Raw genomic sequence first — 23,034 nt, 5'->3', positions numbered from 1 at the left:
TAAAGTCTTCTGAACAAAATTTAAGTTTATTGGCCTTTGAGAGGCTGAACCGGCAATATTCTACCTTTATAATTATATATCTTAAAAATGACCTCAAAGCAACAATATGATTGTTAATTGTAATGATTTCTGTGACGATATATATATAGTCCAGCAAAATTTGTTCTTGTGACAGGTCTAGTCCAGAGTTATAGTTTTCTGCCACAACATAAATTTTTTACATCTAGACCAAAAAGTTCAGCTTTGGTCTGATCTGATCAGAGCGCCTTTCTAATCTCAATTTGTTTTTCTTTCTGGTTAAAATAAAAGATTAAATTAACATCTTCCGTGGGTTCTCTATAAGATCATTTTACGTAGCGGTATCAGAATAAAGGGGGTAAAATGTGAAAAAGTTCATTATTTTATAGTTTACTTAGAAGATGTGGAAGGTGTGACAGGATTAACTATGGCACAGGAATACAAAGTACACATAAATCACTGCTGGGAAAACTGTTAACTTAAATGCATAGTGACTAGTTTGTCACATACAAATTGTATGTACATTGTATGTACATTCGTGTGTGCATACAATGGATGGATGGATTATTCAGGGCACTAATGCACTTCGCATCGGCTTTCTGCCAGGTTGTTCTCAGCACTTTACACCGCTACAGTTACAGGACAGGAAGCGGTTCTTCACAGCAGGATCATAAACAGACAGGAAACTGTCCAGTAAGAGTAATGAAAATAAAAGCAGTAGGAAACTTTGCACAGAAATACCAGGCATATGGTGACTGTAGGCAGACAATAGGGACGATTGGGAGCCGGTAGGGTCTGACAAAACGACTCTGCAGGAGAAAAATGAAGAGAAGGAGGTAGAAAACAACAGCAACGATGACACACAGAGCAAGTCCAAAGTTCCAGAAGAGACAAGAGGTTATCTTGGGGTCTTAAATGCTATCATGAGGCCAGTCAGATGACTGCTGCACAACAGGCCCCTTCAGAGCCTCTCCGTCACACACATCTGGTGAAAACCTCAAGGAACATACACAAAAACCAACCCTGTTACTACAATAAGCACGTTCGATTAGAACTGCGTGGCTTTTCATTCAGAGGAGTGAACCGGCTAATCAGATGAAGGCAAAGTATTATTTTTAGTCTTCCTGCAGCAGGGCGTCTATGACCGAATGGTGACTTTTTTTATGAATGAAGCAGAAAGGAAGTGAGTGTGGAAAAAAACAACAACCCTCAAATATGTCATCACTAGTTATGAAAGTGGAGAGATGCATCTGGACAAAGACTCGTACCAACAACAAAGCTCTCGACACCAGATGAGGCTCCTCTCACTCCATCACATGCTTCACACACATTTTTCATGTTAAAACTCCAGATGTTTCGAAGGACAAAATGGAGGGATATTGAACCACCAAGGCCTGACAGATGAAGAGGCAGATGTTTAGTAATATTATACAATTGATATAAGCTTCTTTTAAAAAAAAAAATCAAATACAACAAGACAGTACTGTGGTAAACACCATTAATATTTATTTTCTTGGCAGGCTATTTATCACTTCAAGTTGATTTATTTTGAGGAAATTCCTGTTTGATAGCTTATATGTTGTTTAGGACACGCTGTTCCATAATGCTTATTCAGTAAAAGAAAAAACTGCTATTTGTTGCATCTCTAATAAAAGGGTTATCCACACTGCATGGATGCAACATAGCTCTAGCTTACATACTTTAGATCAACATTAGATTCTTTTTCTTCTTTTTTGCTCTTTCCTTTGGTTTGTTATTTTGTTTGAATTTCCTTTTAATTCCTGTGAAGTGCTTTGTATTGCCTTGTTGCTGAAAATGTGCTATATACATAAAATTACCTTTACCTTTCTGACTATGGATATGGCACTTTTATGAAGGAATTCAGTTTTTAAGCTTTATACCACCCAAACCTGCAGTAAACATTATAGTTTTTAACTCAGACTCAGAATGGGTTTTTTCAGATACAAACAGTGACTTCTTTTTTTTTTTTTTTCTCTGCCAACTACATAATTTTGATGTGTGGTTATTCCTGCTTTGTGCTCTGACTTACTGGCACACCCATCGACACTCCTTTAAACTACGTGCTGTGACCCCGGTTCATCCTGCAGCAGCTGGATTTCATCTAAGTATGTCAAACATCTCTTTCAAGTCTCGGTTCGCCGTCATCAGGTGTGGCGCCATGCTGAAACACACCCACAGTTTTCCAATCCCACTAATAGATGAATGGAGTTATCCACGCAGCTTTCCTAGCTGCTATGCCAACCAGTAACAAATAAAGCCTCCATGCTTTAACTTTTTGTTGTCTTTTAGGCTGGTGTGGTTCCTGGTTTGCAGCTTCTTTGGACCCAGTTCTGCTCATTCTGCCTCCTCACCATTTTGTATTTTTGAATTTTCTTTTTGTTTGGTGCCAGACCTTTTCCTGCATGAGAAGGAGCCATCTTCTGTGGGACACTGTGTAGATCAGTTCTCAAACGCCCTGAGGGTATTTCACTTGTTCTTTGAAAACCGATGACTGAAAGAATTATTTTGACATCTGCTAATTGCAGAAGCATCCATTAGCAAGACGTCACTAAGATTTGCTTTGGTTTGTTTCCTACGTCATAGGAATCAACTCATCTACACGTTCATCAGAGCCTCTGGCAAAGAACAGCAATCCATTTGCTTACACGCTTATCACTAGTGAGGTCGTAAGGGGTGTCGGTGCCTAGCAACGGGCGAGAAGCGGGCTTCACCCTGGACTGGGACCTTGAATTTCCCCTTTGGGGATCAATAAAGTATTCATCATCATCATCATCAGGTTGCCAGTCCATCGCAGGGCAAAGAACATACAACTTCAAATAAAATCTGCCAAAAATAATATCAAATTAAATTATGTACCAAAATGAATCAACTGGTTGTCAATGGCTGGTATATGGGTTTGATTACAAGTACAAAACTGAAGTAGGTTGGGATGAAATGCCACAGGTCCAAAATGGAGGTGTGAATGGACTAATTGACGTGAGAATCTTTGGGACGCATTGGTCTGGGTGTTTTAGTGTGTATGAGAGAAAATTTAAGGTTAAAGTCACTAACATTTGCACTTTACTCTACAACAAATTACAAAGTTATGGTTTCAAATTATCTTTCAAATTCCCATGCAGTCACTTATGCGTCTAATTCCCACTTGTGTTCATCTGATCATAGAAGCCTTTGTACAATAAAATGTACAGTTTGGTTACTTTATTGTCAAAGTTTGATTTGCACAAAATCAAGAAGCTTAAACCTTAAAAAGCTTCCCTATCAGCAGAAACAACGACATGCATAAATACGTGGTTATTTTTATTTTTGCTTCTTGGACAACCACAAAATATTTCTTACCCCACGAAACACTGAACAAGTAAATTGCTCAAGGTGACACAATATGAGAAGAAAAGAAAAAACAAAAAAACACATTTTCATCCAAACCAGATGCAGAGATGTATGTCGTATTTATAGGGATGGGAGAGGCTGCAGAGTAGGTGTTGGGGTAAGAAGGAGAGAAAATGTTTGGAAGCCTGACCAGAACCCGAGGGTGGAGAACAACAATACGCCATGTGTTGCACATGGTGTTATATGTGCGGGGTGAGGCACATTCTACGTCTCTTATATGGGTTTGTTGGCGTGTGAGAGGCAGAAATGTGCATTGTTTTCAGCTGAAGCTAATTTCTCAAATCCTTTTATCATTTTCAGTCATTGCATGTCCACAAGCGTCAATCTGAGTTTATTTTTTACAGAAACTGATGGGGATGCTACTTTGATTTAACTGCATTTCCAAGTGCTTCTCTCAATTATTCATCATTTCTGCTGCAGAGAAATTAGTAAACGCAAATAGTTGAGTTCATTTGGATACCTCTTATACGGTTCAAGCGAGAGGTTAGGTCTGTGGGAGTAAAACAGCCTGGTTGGTTTTTTCTTAGTCTGCTTAAAGACCGTGCAGCTGGGTTAATATTTAAAGACGTGCATCTGTTATCTACCCTTGTTTCATAAAGCTTTGCTCGAAGACAATCCGGGTGGTACACAAATGCAAAGAGAGTGATCCTATCAGACAGTGTAGCAGTGCCAAAGAGAAACCCAACAGATTCATTTTCACAACTGGTTAACATTTGGAATGTGGACATTAATATAGATATAAACTATTTCGGCTGCTTGGCTTAATATGCCTTTCTTTTAGGCGCTCGAGTCAAGTCAGCTTAATCTGCTGTTTGTGTTATTCATATTTCAACTAGAACAACAAAAAGGGGCTCCCAGCAGCTTGTGATATGTTGACACAATGTGGTGAAGAAACCTTCATTCCAAGAGGTGTGGCTCACCACAATGTGGGTCAACAAGGAGGAGCTATAATTCCCATAGTATGTAGACAGCTGGGATTACATGGACGTGCAGGACAGCAAAAAACTAACACATAAATGCTAAATAAATAGCTGGAGATGCCAAGATGATGCAGAGCGCTGTGCAAAGAAAAGAATAAAAATTATTACTGTAAATCATTGAGATTGTAAAGTCTGTCTGCTTTAGAGTGAAATATAGAGATGAAACGTCACTCAAGATTGAAGAAGAAGCACCTAAAGTTTTTTAACTCCATCTCCAAAGAAGGTTTAAGCTCAGCACATTAAACGCTCCAATGGTTTCTCCAGAATTAAACAGGACAAGCATCTTTCATGTAAAGCCTCTATTAGGCGTTAATAGCTGCAAATCTTGGCTCACTCCTCATGGACAAACGACTACAGTTCGTTAATTACAGTATATAATTATATAGCCGTCTTATTTCTTTACTTCCACCCATGACTGGCCTCCCTAGTATCTACTGGGACTTCCTCCTGAACCAATGATGCTTCAGCTTTCTCACAGATAACTGGCATTTTTCCCTAAGATAGCCTGATAACTTGATTGAGTCTCTCTTGCTCCTCACAGGTTCCCCAGTGCCAGAGAAAGCAAAGCAGACCCATAGCATCACACGGCCACAGCCGTGGTTCACTGTGGGTCTGCTGTTCAGCGTATTCTTCCATGTTTCTCCACCTTAAGCCAGGAACATTCAAGGTGTTTGCTGTATTTATGAAAACTTTTACCTTTCTGTGCAGCAAACTCTTCTGTAACGCAGTGATTATTATTTTTGAGCCATATTTGTAACGTGCAATGAAACGTTACTGTCAAACCTTTACTATTTAAAGTATTTGCGAAGTCTTGAATTTCACTAAAATCCTATTATGTTTTTTTTTTTTTTTTAATTTATGTAAGGCTCTAATTTTATGCTTCCTTCCATAAATTTGGTCGTGTCTTCCTTTGTTTTTATTACATTTGATTGTTTTAAATGTGCAAAAAAAGGAACAATTTCATCTGTTTGTGTAATTAGTTTATCGTTTGGATTTTGCCAGCAAGGCTAATTTTGAGTGAGGGGTTAAATAATTTTAGGTGGAACTGCAGAAAATGAACAAGAAACGTTTCAAGTTCCAGTTAATACTCTTGTCAATGCAAGGAAAGCAATGACAGCATCACTTGATTCATTGTATAAATATAACAAATATAAAGACTGAAGAACAAATAAGCCTTTAAAAAAATTTAGATTGTGGAAAGTTGTGAATGTTTTTATTATTATTATTCTGCAGGGCATAACATGAAAGCAGAAGATGAGGCAATAAAAAAAAAACCGTTTGACCCATTCTCGTCAATCTGGTTCCTCAGGTAGAAATGTGAGCAGGATCTGACTTCCAGTTAACCAACAAGGTGTTTCCAAGCATGTAATTCCCCGATAGCTAAATGGGACAACTTTACACTCCTCACACAAAGAGGAAAACAGAAATCTATTTTCATTCCCCGTAAACATTCATCCCTGAGGCTGGTGTTGAGCAGAAGAAGCAGATGAAAATGAGATTACTGATAAAAACACAAAACAAAAAAGAAAACACCTAAGATTGTTTCTAGGTTACGAACACATGATCAGCTGGATTCTTAAAATGCATTTGCATCGACATCACCGCATACCATTTACCCAGGAAGAAGAACAGAACACAAAAACAAGTCTAAGAATGTCATGATGGAGGCACCTTTGAGTATCTGAGCAAGACTTTTGGTTTACATTATTTACATTACCTTTTGTTTACATACAAGGAGAGTTGCAGGTTCTAATAACTACCATGACAAAACAAGTTAGTTATTTGATTGACATTGATCAGGCTTAAGAAAACAGCATGACTAGGCCTGTCACGATAGAAAATTTTGCTGAGCGATTAATTGTCTCAAAAACTATTGCAATAGACGATAATATTGTTTGAAGACCTTTATACACTGATTTAATGGAAATGACATAATAATACATGTGATTTCCTGCCAAAAATAGATACACTTTATTTTCAAAAGAACACTTAACACTGGAACTGATAAAATAAACAAAACAACCAAAAACAAAAATAAAATGGATTCTCAGTCTCCATTAACAAAAATGTACTTGAATAAAAACACCAAAGTGGAAATAAATACTGGATTCAACCAAAAGAGTGCAGATTATGAACTCTGTAAACTATGTTGCCCTTCAGTAATCATTAGATTTAAATAGAGAAGATGGAACATCGACTACCTGATGCAATAGTTCACACTATCTATCAATCAATCAAATTTTATTTGTATAGCACATTTCAGCAGCAAGGGATTTCAAAATGCTTTACATATTGTTTTCGATGATCAAGTTTTTTTCATTGGACAATTTATTAAAAAAATGACAGAAAAACCCAATGAATTAGTTTTTACACTTCATAGAATCTCTAGAATAAGAATAGACAAACAATTATCCATTATTATTAATCATTACAGAATATGTGACTTACACTGTGGTAGTATAGTAAACAACAACCCTTCAGCTAATATTTCCATCTCCAACCAGTGACCTTTGTAACAGGAAAGCAAAATATATAAAGTCAACGGAAGTGACGTAAAAGTCGACTCTGGAACGGCGCTAGCATCGTAAGTAGCAAGTTTAGTTTTTTAACGGTTAGTTTTAACGCCGTAAAACGGCTTAACGGTTCGCTACTTATGTAACGAACCGTTAAACCGTTATAGAAAGCCTTTTATTGTCTCACGCCAGTTTTCTATTATTTATATTCAAAGCGGTTTAAAATGAGTCATTTTGTTAACAGTAAATTGGCGCTTCAGTGGAAGGAACATTAACGAGTTAAACTTTTCAGATCTTGTATTAACGCTGATGTTCCTGAAATATATATTTCAAAGTAAGTTTTTCTTTATCAGGTTATCATTTAATAAAATAAATTATTATGCACCTTTTCGCTGCTTGAAGACAAACCGCATAGATAATTTCATTTCTTTTTTTCATTTTGGGAAATCATTGTTAATCTCATCTGATTTATCCCCTTAAATCAGAGCGATCAAAGTGTTTGATAATAGTAGAATAGATTTGATTAAACCAATCTTTCTCCAACTGGGATCCCCGGACCATAGTTTGGTACAGCTAGCTTACCAAAGGATTGTGTTAAAAAATAGTAATGGATAATTGGATGAAGACAATTTATACCACAGCAGATACAGAAAACTACAAATGAAACAATTCAATCATATAAAAATCTATTATCAATCTCTTTATGTTAAATAAAATTTTAAAAATATGACATGATTTAAATATTTAGTCATTATTTCATCGATAGTTTGAGTCATGCAGAACTGATGTGATCGTTTCCATAGCAACGATCAGAAGCAAGACCTTGCACCAGAGCTCCAGTGAGGTCATTGATGACATCACAGACCTTCTATGATGACATCATAGAAGGTCTGTGAGACTTTAAATGCGTGTAACTCAGTTCATCGTCAGTCAGGATCTAAACAGTGCAGTGAAACGAAACTTTGTGTCAGACAAAGATTTTTAGTATTACAGCAATGCCTTATCCCTTAATATTTCCTGTTGGTTGGGGACTTGGTTACCTCATTACAACAGGAATGAAGAAATTGTGTGACCATTACCTCCCAGGAAAGGACGTGGACCAGAGTGTTTCTCAGGATGAGAGCACTTCATTTGAGAACGAACCTACAATGGTTCCCAATGAGCAAACTGACCCGGCTGGGAAAGTTTGCCTGGAAGAGGAGCCAGTTTTCTTCGAAGACACCGACAATAATTTAATGGAGATTTCAGAATGCAGTACTGAGGACAAGAGCACTTCATTTGGGAATGAACTTTCAGCGGTTCCCCGAGAGCAAACTGACCCGGCTGGGTCAGTTTGCTCTGTCAACCAGAAAGTTGACTATGAAGCCTCTGCATTGGATTTGACTAAGACATCGTCTGTCGTCACAACTCAGGATGTGAATTCAGTCTCTGGGAACAATTTGCCCGTTGTTCCCAAAGAAAAAACTGACCCGGCTGGGAAAGTTTTTTCTGGGGCTGAATTCACTGAGAAACCTTTGATTTCCAGCACATTTTCCAGCACCTCTGACTTTACAAGTTCCTCGGACGAGGAATTTGTTTCAGAGGGACGCAGCGTTTACAATGAAAACAGAGTCCTAGATCTATCTATGAACTCATCATTAAAGCATAGGGTTTCTGTTGAACCTGAATTAAACTACCCCCCGGACGGGGAAGCTAGTTTCACTGACAGGAACAGCAATGAAACCCCAGATAATGATGGTTCTTTAACGTTTCCAAAAGACAAAACTACCCCGGCTGGGGTAGTTGTCTCTCCGGATGAGAGAAAAGTCTTGGGAAACCATTTCTGCTCTGGTCCTCAGGAACAAACTGACCCGGATGGGAAAGTTGTAGATGAGGATCAAAGTGGAATGAGACAGATAGAGAGCGACATCTGTACATTTGCAAACCACTTCAACATCAGCTGGATGAGTGCCGGATTTCAAAGTGTCCTCAACCTGAGCGTCACCAGACGGTGTCTGGCTCGGAGACACTTGTTCAAAGAGGCATCGTCTATCCCGAATTGTGCCAGTCTGATTTACACTGCCGTCCACCAACCTGGATATTGCTTTTGCCCAGCAGAAATCTCCCCAGTTTTAATGGAACTGAGGGAGAGACAACCATCACCAGAGTTGGGGAAACAGTTTGAAATCTCTTGTCTACTGGAGTCGGTTCTTGTCTGGCTCGATTCATACGGTGGCAGCACGGATTGCGAAATGTACAGTGAAATCACTTGTACCAGATGTGAAAAATCATTCTTACAACTCCTGAATAACAGCCCCATTGTTGTACTTCCAACCTCGACTTCACTAAACGACACCGCTTCACTGTTTAATTATTGGATAAATTTGTGGGGCCAGCCTTGTTGCTCAAGCTGCAGGTCGGGTTTAAATCGGAGAAACATCCTGAGCAACAATAATGTGATTGTTCTCTTTCTGCCACGGTGGGTTGAAAGAAGATTTCCAGTGGTTCCCAATCCAGTCCTGGAGGTACCAGGAGAAAGTGGAACCGAGTTGTACAGTCTGTCGTCTGTCATTTGTGGAGATGTTGAGTCAGAACATTTCTACACATATTTGATTCGGGGACAACAGACTATACAGGTGGTGGATGAACATGTCCTCACTGCTGGTGAACCCTGCAGAGAGGATATGTATCAAAACGGATTCATTTATGTTTACGAGAAGCAAGCGAACACAGAAGAATCCCACAGTGACCACCTAAATACAACTAGTGTGACGGTTTCTCCTGGGCCTCCTCTCCAGAATGATGAAGAAAGTTCTGGAGAGGAACCTGAACCTCCAAATTTGGAAGAACAGATCAGCGCAGAAGACCAAACAAGCGGCCATTTTGAGGAAGCAGAAATGGAAATGAGTCAGACAGAAAATTGGGGTCCTGAAATATACGACAGAATAGAAGAAGAAACATTTTGGGGGAAATTTATGCCAATATTTTTGTTTTTGTTTAGTTTGTTGTGCTGGGTGTTTTTTCCTTGTGTTGTTTTTTACTGGGCGAGTAATTCGTTACTTTTCTCTCTTGGCATTGGTTTTTTCTGTTTTCGTTTTTCTATATTGGGATTTTAAATAGAAGAATTGGAAACTTTTGTACCCCTAAAGAATGGATCTTACCAGTTTTTTGTCTGAAGTTTCTCTCCAGGCGCTCTGACTTCCTCACACTGTCTAAAATCACATCTGTCTAATTGGTCTCTCTAAATTCTCTTTAGGTGCAGATAAAAAATAAATTTTGTAATTAAACTTTATAAATAGTTTGCAGGTTTCTCTCCGGGTGCTCCGGCTTCCTGCCACAGTCTAAAAAGATTTAGTGAATGCAAACTGACACTTTTATAATATCAATACTATATACCTATATATAGATATAGATCTATATCTATATATAGACGGATATAGATATATATCTGTATCCGTCTATATATAGATATATCTATATATCTAGATAGATATAGATCTATCTAGATATCTATAGATAGATATATAGATCTCTATCTATCTATCTATATATATATATATATATATATATATATATATATATCTATATCTATAGATAGATATAGATCTCTATCTATCTATATATATATATATATATATATATATCCATCTATAGATGGATATCAGGACCCCAATCTATATCTATATCCGTTTATATATAGATAGACAAAGATATATATCTATATCTCATATCTATGGATAGATATTTATATATATATATATATATATATATATATATATATATATATATATATATATATATATATATATTCATAATTCCCAGATGTTGTGCATCATAAATCACTCTTGAAAAATACACGGCGAATGAGAATAAATTAGTAACTTCCCTCGGGTATTTCTAAACATCTTGGGTTTTTTTAGATGATCTTTAAAAAAAGCTACTTTTGCAATCATATGTAACCAGTCCCAAAAGCTAATGTAATTCTAAATTATGTTGAAGTATTAGAAGACTAGTAATCAGGATCTTACAGCCTGTAACCTGCTTTAGCATCAGAGTAGATGAGACAGGCATGAGAAGCCATTGACCTAATTAACCCAGAGTCCAGATTTGACTGCTTTAGCAACACGTATGCAAACATACAACATAACTTAATATAGATGTTGCTGTGAAATGTCCAGTCGTTACCTGTAAGCAGGAAAACGGAGAGCGGAGGGACAAAACCGATTCGTGCCGTTCCTACGTGATTCGATTTTCAAAAATAAGAAAATTAGATATAGCTGCTGCTACTCACATGCTTTCCTCTTCTCTGTAATTGGCCTCTGCATGGAATCGCTCTTACTACATTTTTGTTCCATTTACAAGCTGAGTATTTACAGGAGGAAACTCAGTGCCATTTTCTACCCACTGTACTACGAGGCCAGGTTTCCACGCCAAACATTTCTGTGCTTAAATGGGATTGTGTGTGATAAACCAAAAAGAAAATACAGGCATAGCAAAAATCTTATGAAGTTTTCCACAGGTTTTGTATGAGCTGGGTGCATCCAAATCTGTTAAAGAATCTACCTTTTTAATTCAAATACATCATGTTTAGTTTATTGTTGAGCAGGTAAAAAAAAAAAAGATAAATCAATAAATATTTTTGCCACTTTAATGTTTGGCTTACAGGTGCTTCTGACTTGATCATTTTGGCCCACTTGACAAAAAGTTTTGATACACTAGAATGTTCATCGTGTCATGATGACCCAATCAAAGTCCAGATTCAAATTCATTCCTGAAAATCTGAGGTAAAAATCTAAAACTTGCACTAAATGAGACTCACCATCCAGTTGACTAAACCTGGAAATGTCTTCTAAAGAAAGATGGAAAACATTTTAGGCTCTAAATGTGCAAAGCTGGTAAAGACATACCAGAAAATACACCAAAACATGGTATTTATGTCTATTTCACAATGTTCACAATATATTTTGAATTAGTCATTTATGTTAAAAATATATTTTAAAATATATCAAAGTTTGTGTTTAGGCACTGCATCAATCAACTTCATTGTTTCAAGTCTTTATCCAATAAGCATCATCACTTCATGGCGGGAAATATTTATCTGGTTTATTGCACCTTATGTTTGCTTTATTTACATTACCTATATATTTTTATAATCCTACACTTAATTTTGTTATTCTATGCACCATGAGAGTCTGATTTGCTTGCCAAAAATTAGATTTTTGCAAGACATACATTATTTAAAGAAAAGCTCCCTAACCTAAACATATGCTTTCCAATATGGGAGGTTAGGCCACAAAAAGAAGAAGAAACACTATTTCTGTTTTCAGGTCTTCCTGTTTCCTAAATGAGGCACAGTGTTATGCTACACAGGAGCTGAGAAAAAAAAAAAAACTTTCCATGGAATATTCGACTGTTATTTCTCCTGGACTGCAATAACAGCGATCAGCAAATCTCGCCTCAGACCGCATGCTGGTTCAGAGGAGATTTCAGACATGAAGATTCAGCACAGCTGTCGTCACATGCAAATTACAGCAAACAACGTAAACGGGGAGTTTTAAAGGCACTGTTCACGTTACGGGATTACGGTTACATGATCCGGTACAAACAGGGAATGGCCATGAGCAGAAGTCAGCCGAAGCTCTGAGGTACTAAGATTGCTGGCCTTACAAAGCAGCAGCCGTTTTACATACCATATACCTCAATGTTCCAACAGCGTGAAGCAGAAGTGGGAGCAAACCTTTGCAGCTCGTACAGATTGTTAATATGTCAGCAAAGTCAAATTGTTAGAAAAAAGTAAAATTTTTTTCCACTGCTGACACAGATCCTAACATTTTTCTTTCACCACCAAATTTTCCAGGTTGACTGCATGACAAGCTGGTTTTTAATTTGTTTTGGTGTGAACTATTGGACGTTAACACCACAGGGATGTTTGGGAGTAACCTACCAAACGTACAACAAATGCATGCAAAGCAAAAAAAAAAGTTGTTTTTTTTTTAAAAGCATAACAAAATGAAGTGGACCTACATCTAGTCATGCACAACATTCACGGAAATGCGTTCACACTGAAATCCAGCGGTTGACCTTGCAGGAAAGCATGAATGAGAGATGGTACAAAAGGGTAACAAAGAGCGTAAAGAGAGACAGAGGGAGCTCTCTGAGAAGCGCACAGAGCCATGAGAGACGAATCTCCATCCCTCCCACGCTCTAATGACAATCCCAAGCCAGCTGGCCGCGCCAAAAAGCCCATTCACAAGCTTCCCCGGAAGTCGGGGCGAGGAGGGTCCAGACTTTCAGAGAAAAGTGGAAAAAAAAGCAACCTTCTCTGTGAATCTGTCAAGTTTTTACAAGGGCATTGAAGGGCTAGTTTTCCAAACAAACACCTGGTTTGTTTGGGAAACAAACCAGGTGAAGTTGAAGTTGATTGAACCACACTCAACTTCACCAGCGGGGATTTGTCGGGCGTCCGATTGATTTAGCTGAAAAACCTACGGCAAAATTATAGTGCACACATTTTAATGGCAGGAAGCTGCAGATTCCACACCAAACTGATCTCCTACCTGAACTGGTCAGACATTCCCATGATCTTTATACTTGCACCAAAGTCAGAAATGCGTGTATCTAAGCGGGAACTAGCCTTCTCTTCCTGATGTCTTGGCTGATTTCTTTTGATTCTTCCTCGATGAAATACAAGGAAGCAATGTATTTCGAGGATTTGCTCTAAAAAAAACCCATCTGCAGATCTTCCTCCATTTCACTCAAATGACATCATCTGAACTTCACCAAGCTGCTTAGAGCCATATTATTCTAACTGTATGTAAACTTCTGACTTTGGGAAAAAAAAAAAAAAACTATTACAAAATGTATATATAAAAAGACTGTCATGTTTTTGTGGCTTTTAGAAAATGGTAATAAATTTACTATTCTTAGCTGATCTAAAATATGAACTTAGACTTATTAAATGTCAGACTTGGATATGCATCTTTTTATACAGTGAATGTTAATGTGTAAGGATGAAAAGCCAAATCATTGTTCACCAAATGAGACTCATCATTTTGCAGTTTTGACCCAATAACCCAATAGTGAGTCTGATTAACTCACTATTGGGTCCAAGCAACAAGAAGGGAAGAAAGGAGGACAAATTAAAGAAGAGGAGCAGAAAAAAAAGATGCAAAAAAGGGATGGAGTGAATGAAGGCAGAAGGATGTACACACAAGTAAGGAAAGAAAGGAACGAAATGGGTGAGGATAAAAGGAAAGAAGGAGACGAGGCAGTAAAGCACAAACACAAGGAAGGAAGGAAAAACTTTTTTGAGTGGCAACAACTGCACAGCAACAGCAGAATCAAGTTCGACATGGCCTTGGATGTAGGTCACAAAACCAAGAGGTGGAAAAGTAAATTCACACAAAATCCTTGCCTTAGGTCATTTCCACAGTTATTTTCCTCACTGTAACCCAACTCCTCCACCAGGAAAATATGTAAAACGTCAACATGGCAGCGTGCTGAGGAGCCGCCATGTGACAAAAACGGCTGACTTTCTCTGGAATCTGATAACTAAAGAGTGGTTAGAGCAACGGCAAAAACTGGGTGAGGCTGGGTGGAGTTTAATGTTCCGAGTGTGTGAAAAGAGACTGAATGGGTTGGTCACACTGCGGAGAGACTGTCTTTTTGTTCCTAGAATACTGTCGTTTTTACACTGCTTCTGTCACGAGCGGCATTATCTAATTCACACATTGGGTAATTGCACAATGTTGAAACAATAAGGGTGACCAGCGAAAAATATATTGCAACAGCATAAGGCATTTTATCCCGAGTTATTTCTCAATGGCTGAGAAACCTACCACGACGTGGTGGAAGAGGAGCTCCCAGGACTGAATCAGCTTCTGGTTGCACACCATGTCAAGGAAGTCATAGATGAAGTAACCTGTTGTGACAGAGAAAGTTCAGTCAAGGTTAATGGCGTCAAAGCAATTCATAAGAAAACCAAAAACACAAGTTGTTTTGACGCAGGCGGCTTTGAGCTAATCGAGTGCATTGGGAGGCTGTTAGGGGGGCTGCTTTCATGACGGCAGCGATGGCAACCAGGAGACTTCCTAGAGAGAGGCTATTCATATCCACCACCCGCTTCTCGCCACCAACTGTATCCATGGAGACAGCTTTTACGAATACCGGGGTAAAAAAAAAAAAAGAGGAATTGGTGTTAGGAGAGGCAGGGAGGACTGAAGGGACTGAAGGCTCCGGCGACAGGGGAAATTTGACAATTTAAGCGTGACGTGGCCAAAAAAAATAAGAGAAAAACCCTAGAAAAGACAATACAGCCACCTGATGCCGCAGAGGTCGCATGTTTCTGCTACCTTTGGACAGCAGTTAAACAGTGTCCCATGTATGCCATAGTATTAAAAATGCATGCTTTTAAAACCACTAACACGACCTTTGGCTTAAATTTCTTCCAGTGAGATGCAAGATAAACATACAAGCACTGTAGCTTTAATAACGAGTCCTGCTTACCTTTACTATTAAATGCAACACATCTACTTCAAAGTGGTGAAAGGTCTTGATTTTCCACAAAAATCATAATTTCTTTATATTACGAACCATGAAACACTGTTTTTCCAATGCGCCCACATGCATAGCTAGTTTAAAAAAAAACAACAACAAAAAAACTGTGGTACAACAGCTTGAGGTTACCTTGTTTGGAAACCAAGGCTATGTTAACACCGCAGCCCAAAATGACCCAATTCCAATTTTTCTTTTTTTTTTTTTTTTACGTAATGCGACCCATATCTGATCTTTTCATGACCTTCAGAACAGCACAGGTGAGATTCCTTTTGAATGCAACCCAAACCCGATTCAAATGGGACCAAACGTCCAGGTTGCATTCATCCGAACTGAACGTCACTGATACTGGACAAATGTCACTATTCTTGCGTCCTGATACGCGCAAGCGGGAAGAACAACAACAACAACAACAACAACCATGACGGACTATAATGAGGATTAAGTTGTTAACGTGCTGGCTCTGGTCTGACAACAACTTCAAATATGTACGCTATGCTCCACCGTTAGCATCCACGTTAACATCAGCGAACACTGAGCACTTCTTCATTTTATGGCGGTTGGCGGAACACTCAGAACGCTGACGTTATTGCGCCCTCTACTGTGCATGCGGGACACTTTCAGGTCGTTTGCCCGTTCACACCGGAGAACACATACATGTTGCATATGTTTGGAAGTGTGAACAGTCACGGCAATAAATAAATAAATAAATAAATTTGACAAAAAAATCGGAATTGGGTCACTCCGAGCTGCAGTGTGAACGCAACCCATGTTAGCAAGAAGCTAGAAGAGTTACAGTGCCTTCTGGCTCAGTATCTAGAAAGTTTGGCTAATGAACAGGCTAACATTAGCTTGTCAAGCTTCCATCATTACTTCTCAAAGATAGAAGGACAGTATTTTTTATTTTTTTACATTGACTTTGTAGCTACAGCTAAATTTAAATAGTATTTATTTCTATTTGACTTCAGGAAAACATAGTTTTTAGGCCCCTCTACTGATTTTGAATTTCATCATGGAATTTAACCTTTGGAGTTTAATTTTTAATAAAATCTTGTTCCTAAAAATATAAACAATGACTCAAAGTTAGAAATATTACATTATAAAAGAATATTGATTAAATAAAGTTGTATTGTTTTTGTTCATGATCATCATACTGAGCCACATGTCATAAGAGCCTTTCACTTTTTTTTAAATAAAAAGTCATATCTGACCTATATTTAAACAGAGCCTGCAGGTGTGGCTACATACAAGTGAGATAGAAAAACAGACATCTCCTCAAAGGTGGAATTATTTTTGTGTGCAATCTGGGATTGAAGCCAAACTACAGCCTACTCTGTAAACAGGGCAACCCTGCATGTAACAGATAAGGTGGAGTAAAATAGATAAATGAAGCAGCTTTTTTTTTTCTTTTCATGAGACTTGAGATTCCTATAATGGTGAACATATTTACACAAGAACCATGTGCACATAATCGGGGCTTTTCTTCCTTAAATAAGTTAGTGAAAACCACATGGGTTCAGGCAGATAAATGACTCGTATGATGACTGCTGGAATGACGGGGAAATCCGATCAGGACATCAGCCTTTCACCAACTGTGCAACCAATGTTTTTCTATTTCTCCAAGTATGAATAAAGTTCCATTTTTACTGCATCACATGTACTTTAACTTAGACCATTTATAAAGTTACATCCATTCGCATCATGTGATTCTGCTGGTTTAAATTTTGCACAGTCTCCAGGTTCTAATGTGTTAGTTTGGCTTGTTTTTCTCTCAACTCACTGCAGTACAAACAAACAAACAAACAATAAAAGAGAGAGAAAATCAGCCTGCTTGGACAAATCAGGCAACATTTCTTACAGGTTTGATATCAATAATTTTATGTAATTCAACACCCTACTCAATGTATACTAATTCCAATTAATATCTACCAGCTTCAGGTTGCTTATTATTAACTGAAAAGAAATGTAGCAATGTGTCTCAAATACATATAAATACACAAAGACATAGTCACTTTGATATGAGGTTTGATATGAGGTTCTCATATTTCAAAAGGATTTATTGATAAAAAGCAGGATTAGGACCACAATAAAAATGAGCACCAAGATAAAAGTTTCAAAGAAAAAAAAAAAAAACACAATTAAATAAAAGACAGATTTGAGTTTTGTTATTATTATTTATCTACATAAATAAAAATTGAATAATTGATTACTTTTCTTATTTGTTAAATATTAATTTATTAATCGGAGGTAGTAAATTAATATTATTGATTTATACGATAGGATTTCATTTATTGGTGTTATTTATAGTTTATCAATAAATTCATAAATTACTAAAAGAGATGATTGATGGATCCTGATCAGTGATGGATGGAGAATAAAAATCAAACCTTGTTGTGATATAGAGAGAGGCAGCTCTGTAACTTTTTGACTGTTTTTGAAAAAATAAATGTTTTACTAAAATGTTAGGAAGAAGTTTCACGCAAAGTTTGATGCTAATTGTAGTTTTTAAAGAGAAGCTGGAATCAGCCAAACAGGAATCAGCAGGTCAGAGATTCAAGGAATATTGTTGACCGGAAACCGGCCAGAAAATCTCTTGACCTCTGCCCTTCCACTTCTTATACATATAAAAAAAAATAAAAATCAACAATGGTTGGGACATTTTGTCCTAAGTATTGGACAAAGTCCCCACTCTCCAAAAGGAGAAATCTATATTTTTGTGACTGAGAAGTTTTCCGCTTGATGAAAACATTTAAGCAAATGTGTAAAAACGAAAGAAATGGAGGTTTCAGGATCATGCCACTTTTCTGAGGGGAAGAGTCAAGAGAAGCACTTGTGTAGCAGCTAGTCGGTGGCAGCTCTGTTCTGTTACCACTGATCTCTGATGCAGACAGCCTGCATTGTTGGACTGACTTTTTGCATCCCGACGCAATCACTGGCACGGTGACATCACGGGTGTAAGTGTTTACGCCTGTTGCCTGGGACGGATCATAATGACCGTTACTGAGCTTCAAATCCCAACACAACATTACAGCTCCTTGTTGCTCCTGCTTCCAGCACGCAGGGCTGGGCGTCCTAAAGGAACGTCAAGCATCCGGAGAATCTTCAAGAGCCCTTTATGTACAAAATGAATCCTCCAAACAATAGCTTATTTAACAGAGGAAAAGAAGAGAAAAAAATATCTGCTCTAGATGGTTATAAGTAATACAGAGAGCAATAAAAAAAAAAACAGGGCAAGTTGATATTTTAGGAAACAGTTAGACATACGCTCCTAGGTTTGAGGAATTTTAATAAACTTAAGCAAAATTTAATTGCATAAAAGTTCGAGAACTATTGAAAACAACCAGGGAAGTTTGGAAAAGAATTGGCTGGAAGGAGAGTTATCAAAAAGAAAACCTGCATGATTGCCATAGAGACGCTGAGAGTTTTCCTTTGAAGACTGCTCACTACATGTACTAGACAGACTGCAAAGGTATTTACGCTTAGAGAGCTTATTCCTCGTTACAGATGCAGTTTATTTAAAAGTCGCTTTACTGTATATGCTTTCATGATGCATCAAAAACAATGATTGTCTTATAGTGTGCAGCAGCGTGCAAACACATTTTCCCCTTGAAACACAAACCTTACTGTTTGTTAAATGGGATTTCATGTAGTAGACCAACACAAAGTAGGAAAATAGAAGTGCTTTTTGCTACAACCCCACAGCATGATGATGCCACCACTATGCTTTGCTGTGGAAATGGTTTGTTTAAAGTGATATACAGTGTTTGGTTTAATTTTGAAGCTATGCCCAAAAGTTGTTTTTTTCCTCAGCTGACAAAAAACCCCAACATCCTTTCTGTGAACCCTTAATACATTAACTGCAGCACTGCTGCTAAGAATCTAATATTCTCCTTCAATAGGTGATACACTTGGCCTTTCTGTGTTTCACCTGTGTCTCTCTCCTGGTAGACCAAACTTTAGCTGGGACTAACTGCATGAACTCTTTTCATCCTACAACACTTGAAAACTGGCTTGTAAAGGAGCTAGCACTGACATTAACTAATGTACTTCTTGTTTAACTACATAGAAAATACTTCTAGATCAGCACATCTGTGTTTCTTATTGGGTGTGTGTGTGTGAGGTTTCTTTTTGTAAACTGGGGGTTTCCTCTCCACTGTCGACACAAACATTATAAGTATGAGGGATTGCTGCAAAGTCAACCACAGTATGAAAGCCACAGTCCACTGTCAACACAAGCTTCTCCGGAAGGAGTGAATGTTGTAAAGTCTGTCATTTGAACCAATAGTTTCCTTAGATTTGCCATTTTTAAATCATAAACTGAATTTGCAATCAAAGAATACGTGCAATCTTCTTGCAATCCATCTTTGTGATTGGATTGAATTGATTTCATTTTGTAACGTGCCTTGAGATGATGTTTGTTATGAAATGGCACTAAATAAATACACTGAATTATTTTAACTTTTTTTCAAAAACAATAAGGTTGGAAAACCATGTATGATTGTCCTTCCACTTCACATTAATGTTCTACTTTATGTTGGAATCACATTCATCTGACGTTTCTGACTGCAACATGAAAAAATGTGGAAAAGTCCCACGGGGTGTAAATATTTTTACAAGGTCCTGCACATTGGAGCAGAAACCTTTATTAATTCTCTCTGTGTGGTGACACACTCCATTGTGTGTCACACAGTCACACAATTGCATCCTCTCTCTCCCATCAGCTTGTCTAAAAATGTATCATCAATACCAAGAGTTTTGTTGGTATTGTTGTCTATTTATACCTCAAGAGTACAAATAAACAGTTATTACACATTCACGACCAAACCACATTTGAATAAAATTGGTTGCTGTGCTCATACTCTGCAGAGAGCGTTGAATGTGTTTACCTTGACGTCTAATACAAAAATAACAGCCTTGTTTTGGCGCCATGAACTGATGCAGTCAGTACTGAGTGAATAAATTCAGGGCATCTGATGCAAATGTTATATTTATGGCTGAGCAGTAACCAGCATGTGACTGTTGGTTATATTTACTTTTGGTGTCTTAAGTCAAAGACTGGTGACAATAAAACCACTAACAGCTGTGATAGACTGTCGCTGATTTAAGATGTTTTTCCTCAGATTCAGACATGACACTGAAACCGAGCCCGGTCTGTTTCAAGTTGGAAACGAGTGGCATTTGTCAAATGTAGTTATAGTGTTAATTACTGCTAATAACATGTTGATGAAAGCATTTGTTTGATATACAGAAACACTGAAGGAATACAATCACGCGTAGAGATTCTCATACTGTTTGTGAATCTGATTAAACGTGAAACGTGCAAATAGACAAGTTTACTAATGCTGGACACTAAACTCAGCACATCTCCAGAAAATTTGATTTTCCAAGATAAAATGGCAGCTTTTTTTTTTATTGATTTTGATCACAGAAACAACAGTGTCCAATTACAAGTCAAACATGACATTTTACACAAATCAGTTGCTGCTTAAAGGACTAGAAGCAGACGCCGCATGCACAAAACTTTCATTGGTGTGATTAAATGTGGGAGCTGCATGGATGGACTGTTGCTTACGTAAGTCAGAGGATGTGATTTTGAATCAAAGTCAAAGCCAGGAAGCCTCATGCAAACTCTACAGGTAGCATAATTTGTTGTCATTTTTGGCACCACAGATGCTTCATGCAAGAGCACCAGAGTAATTGAGTTTTCTTGGCTGTGTGGACTAAGGCTCCCCTACCTGGCTAACTGAAAGAGGGCTACTGTGTCTCATCCTCATTTGTAAGAAAGACGAGCTTCTTCATTGTTTTCTATTTTAAACAGCGATTCTTTTATCAGCATTTTTTACAAACAGCAGCTTGAGTCACAACTCGGCTATAATACTCAGCACATCATTTTGAAAGTTTGTCTTTCAAGACTGGCTGCTTTTCAGCTCCTCACCCACTTCTTTTACCTAACCATGGAAAGGAACTTTTAATTACATTTGTTCTTGAATGAAGCCCAAGCTTGCTTTACCCAAATATGTACCGGACACACACCTATAATTTATGTTTGAGTGAGACGGCTTCATCATTTAATGATATTTTCCTTCTCCTGTGCCTACTGTACTATTTGGAGATCAAGTGAATATAGGTAAGCTATTTATTTTCTTAGCAGAGGTACCTCAACACGTGTTCATTGGTTTAATTACATCCAAGTTGAAAAAAATGGATTTGGCAACCATTTACTCTGCCTGAATTTGTTATTATGAAATTATTTTATGTATTTCTACTTTTTTACAAGTCCTACTTGAGTTTTACTTTTAATTGATATGTTCAAATAGTGCAACTTTTGAGTGCTCTACCCACCTTACTTTAGAATGGGAGAAGGGTAAACATACCCTCCCGCCATAACTGTATTTAATCACATTACTCACCAATAGAAAGGGACACCAAAGAATGTGAAAACACAGAGTGAGTTTCTATCAGATCCTCAGCCATCTGTGGATGTCGGAAAAAGCTGAAACGACAAAGGTTCCAATAAGCGCAATTTAAAGCTGAAACTGAGAGAACTTTGGGAAACCAAATATTTCTATGCCATGCATGCCTAAAATTCCTTCTGCACCACGTCAGTCTATAAGTGGAATAACGGGAAGAGCAAGAGCCGCAAATCTGATGTTGCGACTACATGCATGGCAGAGATGCTAAACTATTGCGAGTTTTAAACGCTACTTGAAAAACTTACCAAAGCACAGCCCAGATCGCCGTGATAAAGCTGTGCACGAACGATGTGGCGATATTTCTCCATTTCCATACATTCCTGCTGGCTGACTCCGGGATGTGAAGCCTGCCGATCCCCGCGTTCACCAGCTTGAAGAGGGCCACCGAGCTACCGGTGGTCAAAATCACAGAACTGAGCTCCATGGCTGAGATGCTGGTAGATGTTGCGTGGGTGATGATTCAACAGGCCACGGCAGTCCACGGTCGGTGAGAGCGGCGTGAAGGCGGCGGGAGCCGACCACAGATCCACGGGCCAGACAGGCGGACGACACGGAGAGATATTTTGGAGACCCGGAGCCGAGGAGATCACGTTAACATGCCGCTTGTTGCCTAGCAGTCACTGGTCTCTGGGAATATTAGGCGGAGGGTTGCAGAAATCACACGGTTATCGTGAAAAGAGAAGACGAGAAAACGTGGAGGAGTGGTGAGAAAAAATGATCCCCCGCTGATGGCACCATCAGCTGGTGTTCCTCTGAAGAAGCGCTCCTTGCTCACAGGTAGAACCGGTGAATTTAGGTGTGAAGCCGTGTTGACAGTTGTGAAACCGCCCTTTGGTAAAACTCTCCCCCCACAGCTTGTGTAACTTTTTGACATGAACAGAAACCAAGCAGCGGCCACGCCCCGCCCTACTATAAAGGGGCGTGGCTACGGGCGCGTTTAACGTGTTGTGATGCGTTCATTTACAGTGGGAAACAACAAATATCAATTACACAAGCTCAGCCAGGTTGTAAAAAATAAAATACATAGTTTCAGCAAACCCTGCAGTTGACAGGTACACTGTAGTTTTTCAAGTCGGCAAAATTATTGGTCAAAATAAGAAAAATTATGTG

At 38.3% G+C, this 23,034-nt stretch overlaps 1 protein-coding gene across 2 annotated transcripts in view; it reads right to left on the bottom strand.

Annotated features, from left to right (window-relative positions):
* Window positions 1–22,832, bottom strand: part of tlcd2 (TLC domain containing 2) — a 35,696-nt gene extending 12,864 nt beyond the window's left edge. The window contains exons 1-3 of one of the 2 annotated variants that reach the window (XR_006370933.1): window positions 22,170–22,821; window positions 21,862–21,944; window positions 14,737–14,819 (exon numbers count right to left, since the gene is read on the bottom strand). Coding sequence is in view for 1 of the 2 variants with exons in the window: in XM_044120518.1 (XP_043976453.1) it covers window positions 14,737–14,819; window positions 21,862–21,944; window positions 22,170–22,348 (345 nt within the window). In the remaining variant the exon portion in view is untranslated. Of the gene's footprint in view, window positions 1–14,736; window positions 14,820–21,861; window positions 21,945–22,169 lie in introns of both variants that reach the window. The other variant, XM_044120518.1, reaches the window with a different exon arrangement.
* Window positions 22,833–23,034: the final 202 nt, after the last annotated feature.

This window comes from Gambusia affinis, linkage group LG06 (assembly GCF_019740435.1).
Source record: "Gambusia affinis linkage group LG06, SWU_Gaff_1.0, whole genome shotgun sequence".
Taxonomy (NCBI): Eukaryota; Metazoa; Chordata; class Actinopteri; order Cyprinodontiformes; family Poeciliidae; genus Gambusia; species Gambusia affinis.
This window is presented reverse-complemented; position numbering and strand designations above follow the sequence as displayed.